Source organism: Crocodylus porosus, unplaced genomic scaffold, assembly GCF_001723895.1.
Source record: "Crocodylus porosus isolate Cpor-Errol unplaced genomic scaffold, CroPor_comp1, whole genome shotgun sequence".
Classification (NCBI taxonomy): Eukaryota; Metazoa; Chordata; order Crocodylia; family Crocodylidae; genus Crocodylus; species Crocodylus porosus.
Genome location: NW_017728915.1, coordinates 16,265,199 through 16,269,849, shown reverse-complemented (window position 1 = coordinate 16,269,849; position 4,651 = coordinate 16,265,199). Strand labels below are relative to the sequence as shown.

Sequence of the window (4,651 nt, the reverse complement as noted above, 5' to 3'; positions counted from 1 at the left end):
ATTGGATGCTTATCTTGCTGGGATCCTATGACCCCAGCTGACTTCCTGCCCTTTGGGCAGGGGGCTGGACTCGATCTCCCGAGGTCCCTTCCAGCCCTGATGTCTATGAAATCTATGAAATCGCGCACATGCCTCCCTTGTGCACAGCCCTTGCCACTACTGGTGGCAGAAGGCCCTTGGGGCACTCATGGCCTCTGTGGCAGGAGCACCCCCTGAAAGTACACATGCTGGTGAGCCCCAGGACTGTACATGGCTGCCATCGTGCATGCCTTGCATACAGTTGCTGGGTTCTCCACCCGATCCCCATGCCAGGGTGTGGGGGCGGGGAAAGTCCTGTATAGTGAAGCTGTTATGGGGCTTCGCTGGGACGGCAGGTAGAGGGGCAGTGCCAGCCCAGCTCCATAGTGCCTTTCCCCATAACCTGCACGTGGCACTGGGCAGGGTCGGGCTGCTTGGTCCATTCTGCAGGGCTCCCCAAAGAAAGTGAGGCAGACTAATATAATAATAACCATATGAATGGGAATCAAGGAACTGTGTTACTGACGTCTCTTTTTGCATACTCCTGTAACTTTTGGCATGCCCTGAAGCCCTGGAAACAATCCCTTTTGTAACTTGGGATTCCATTTTTTGTGTGTTTTTTCTATTTAAAAAAAAAGGGGGGGGGGAATTCTAGGTTGTTAGGCAGATTCCTATTCATCTTTCTTATCTCTTCCTCTTCTTTTCTATCGCCGTGGACAGCAGTAATATATATAGTTATCACCCTAACCTTTACAAACTTGATCATTAGTTTTGGCACTTTAGTGATCTTTGACTGGTGAGATCAGTAAGTTCTGTTGTTGATTATGAAGTGTTCAGATTTGTCTTCTACTTGCATATGCTTCTCGCCCAAACCTCTTTGCTGCTACAGAATTATAACACTACAGAAAGTTCCTTAAAATTAATTACAAACTGACTGAAGTGCAGTGAGATGGCTAAGAGAAACTACTAGTTGTAGAGTTGAGACCTTTGAGAAGTAACATTGTTAAGAAATCAAATACCCCCAAGTGGCATGTGATTAGTTCATCAGAACTCCTCATTGGAAGCCAGTGGTCCTCACTGCTGGGAGGGGAAGGTGCCAACTGGCAGAGTGGCACAAAGGGTAGCAGACCAGATAGCAGCTGCCCCCTTGTCCTTCCTTCCCCTCTGCTGGGGCTTCTCTGCCAGTTGGGACCAAGGGGCAGGGCAGCATGAAGGGCAGCCATTAATCAAGATAGCGGCTGTCCCCTTGTACCTCTGCCAGTCAGCGCTGAGGGGCAGAGCTGCATGAAAGGCAGCCAGCAGTCAAGAAATGAGTGCAAACAGTCAAAAAGTCTGAGGCTGAATCAGTTCAATCTTTGCAGTTTAGTTTAAGTTGCATAGATTGAACTGATTTAAGCAAAAGAACAGACATTTACTTCTGATTCTAGAAATGCAGCCACACGCCTGCAGTGGCCCAGGCCAGAGTCTGGGGGATTTTAGAGTACACCGCGTGACTTGGCTGGAGCAGACAGCTTTGGCCAAGGCTGACCTACCTACCCTGCAAGGTGGGGGAGGTTGCAGGAGAGGTGCAAAGCAACCTGGGGTACTGTGACTTAACTTGAACCTGGAGGGAACCTGGGACAGAGTTCAATAAAACGATTTAACCTAAATAAGTGACATCTAATACTACATCCATCCAGGTTTATCTTAAACTGGTTTTGAAAGCATTTTATGTGCGTTGAAGTTCTGTTGTGTTGCAGATTACGCAAAATAGGCGTTGCGAACTGTGAGCAGGTTGCAAAAAAACCCTTTGCCTCTCCACAATTTAGGTAGATACCTAATTATATAAAAATAGATAATTGAATAAAAGATAGAGACTGTTTGTTCCCCTAATCTCTTGTGCAGATATTATGAAGACTTTTCATTTCTCATTGAAAGGCGTTAACCTTGCAAATCACTCCCCGTAGTAGTCCATCAGAACTCTAGGGCAAGATGGATTTGTTTTGTATGGCTCTTACCTTCTTTAAAACATGTTTGAAGTAACTACCTGCTAGCATATTAGGGCTGTAACAAACTAGTGAAATAAAATTAGAGTCCTGGCAAAGAACTGCTCATCTTTCAGGAATTCAAGGACTGTGTTTAATTTGACAGTGTAGAAGGAGAGAAAGCTGGGAGAACCGTTTTTTGGGGGAGAGCATTGTTTTATTTATTTTGTTTTTTGCCTTGTTTTCCTGGTTAATCAAACATAATGTGAACATGTAGATGTAATTCACAAAATCCCTACTCAAACCCTTATTGCTGCTACCTACTCAAATGCAGTCTGTCCCACATCTTGGTCATTTATCAAGCTCATATTCTTCCATGTTCCCAGTCATGGATTACTCACTATAATGGTACAGAATGTGTTGTTGGGTCTGAATGTGTGCTGTTTAGCAGAAACAAACAGGTGTGTGCAGCTGCAATGACAGTTCAGTTGCTATTTCACATCCTTTTAAATCGCTCATAACTGAATTTAAGTGGAATAGCAAATTGTTTCTGCAGATGCCTGTTTTGTGCTCAGGGGTCAGTTAGAAAAAGATGGCTTAAAAGCCTTTTTTAAATGCCTGCATAATGCATCCTACCTTAAGTACATTGAGTCTTAATTGAAGATTTTAAACTTACTAATGTTTAGTGGTGGTATTAGTCTTCACTTTTAAGGTAAATGAAAGTTGCTTTTGTTTTGGTTTCCTTTTGCATATTTTTAGTAAACCTACAACAAGTTTAGCATCTGTCTTGTAGGTGAATAGATGAAATTTTATTCCATTAATCTGCTAAAACAAAGTTTCTTCTGATTTAAAGGCAGTATTTGGTGTTCAAGAAATATTTTTCAGCTATTGTTTTGAAATAATAAAATCCTGTTTATATTCCACAGATTTATTTTTTTTTGTGGTGGTGGTGGTAATTTTTGTTGGATTTTTCTCCCCCCTCCCCTCTCTCTATCTCCAGTCTTCACGAGGAAATCATTGACTTCTACAAATATATGTCTCCTAGAGCTGAAGAAGAGAGGATGCGAATGGAAGTGGTGAATAGGATAGAAAATGTTATTAAGGAACTCTGGCCCAATGCAGATGTGAGTAGGACTCGGCATGATTTTAAAGCTTCTTCTCTTTATGATTTTTTTGTTCATTTATGTAAACAATTTTCTTAATTAAAAGATCACCTTTTCTAATGAGGATCGTGTTATTAATAATAATTATTATTACTGCCATTGATATTAATAATGATGATAGTGATAATGTTTTCTAGCCAAATATAATATACAATGAGTGTTTTTCCCTGGAAGCAATGCACTTGAACATGGCATTTTAAAACAATACAGTAACAAAGGCCCTGTCCTAAGGATCTAAATTAGCTATACTACAGAAAAAGAAAGGGCATGAAATGTCATTAAGTTTTCATGTATTTTGTTGTCTTTATACCTGCAATGTGTTACTTAGGAGGAGGAGGTTAGCATTAATGCAGAGGTAGGTTGGTTTTTAGAGGGAGTAGCTTGATGGCAATAATGATACAAGACAGGGTCAAACGTATAAGCCCCTGGGGGCCACACTAGTGGGACCTGTTGCAGCACAGGCCACACCAGGCATCCTATGTGGACACTCTTTTGACCACTGCTGTGCTTGGCCATGCAGGCAACTCTTCGCTGCTGGTGCTGCACTGGGTACCTCTCCCCCCCACTGCTGCTCTGTGCAAGTGCAATCCCCTCCTGCCACAAAATGTGCCTGCATTATACCCTGGTACTCAGCCCCAATTTCCTCCTCTCTTCCCCCCAGCATGGCCCAGACTCACCCTCAGCTCCCTGTGCTGCTGCACTGCCCCACCCCTTGGGGTAGAGGCAGGAAGCTGCAGTGGAGCCTAGAGTAAGGGTTGTCCAGCTGCATGCCACTCCCCTCTTCACATCTGGCCACTGGGGGTACACTGCCTCATGTCTGGCTGCTGGGGTTACACTGATTCAAAAAGGTTGAAAACCCCTAGTCTAAAAACTCCAGCTGCTGTGCAGCCAGAACAATTAGAGGAGTCATGGCTGGTTAGGATCCTGTGGGGCACATACAGTGTTCTGCATTCTCAGTTTTTATTTAAAAAAAAAATCAAAAAAAAAAAAATCCATGATTCTTTTGGGCTTTGTCTTTCGAAACATAAAAACCAGGATGAATCAGGATAAAAGGAAGAAAAACAAATTAGTTTAAATCAGCAGTGAGGGAGTAAGGCTCCTGAGACTAGGGAAGAGGCAGGGGGAAGTGCGTGGCTCAGCCCATCAAGGGTGGGAGAGTGTGGCTCTTGCTGGCAGGGCTGCAGGCTGGGGGGCACGTGCCCCCAGATGGGTGGTAGGAAGCACATGGCACCGTGCCCTGCCTTTCTTCCATGGCTGTGTTTGTGCCTTTCCCCCCTGCTGCAGCAGCCTGCTGCCGGGCTGCCCTGTATTTGTGGGGAGTGGGTAGTGGCACGTGGCTAGATGTTGGAGGAGGGGAACGAGAACTGACCCCAGCACCGGCACCTCCCGCCCTGCCTGGAGTCAGAGCCAGGAACCCTGCGCCCCTAGGCAGCAGCTCCAGCCCTGTGGGCCCATGTGGAGTGGCTGGGTGCAGTGCCTGATGCAGGGAGTGGAGCTAGGCTCTCC

At 45.0% G+C, this 4,651-nt stretch overlaps 1 protein-coding gene across 1 annotated transcript in view; it reads left to right on the top strand.

Annotated features, from left to right (window-relative positions):
• PAPD5 (poly(A) RNA polymerase D5, non-canonical) overlaps positions 1-4,651 on the top strand; it is a 70,210-nt gene that overhangs the window by 31,586 nt on the left and 33,973 nt on the right. Inside the window, exon 2 of the mRNA XM_019535746.1 lies at positions 2,983-3,106. Within this exon, the coding sequence (XP_019391291.1) occupies positions 3,017-3,106 (90 nt within the window). The 5' untranslated portion in view covers positions 2,983-3,016. The remainder of the gene's footprint in view (positions 1-2,982; positions 3,107-4,651) is intronic.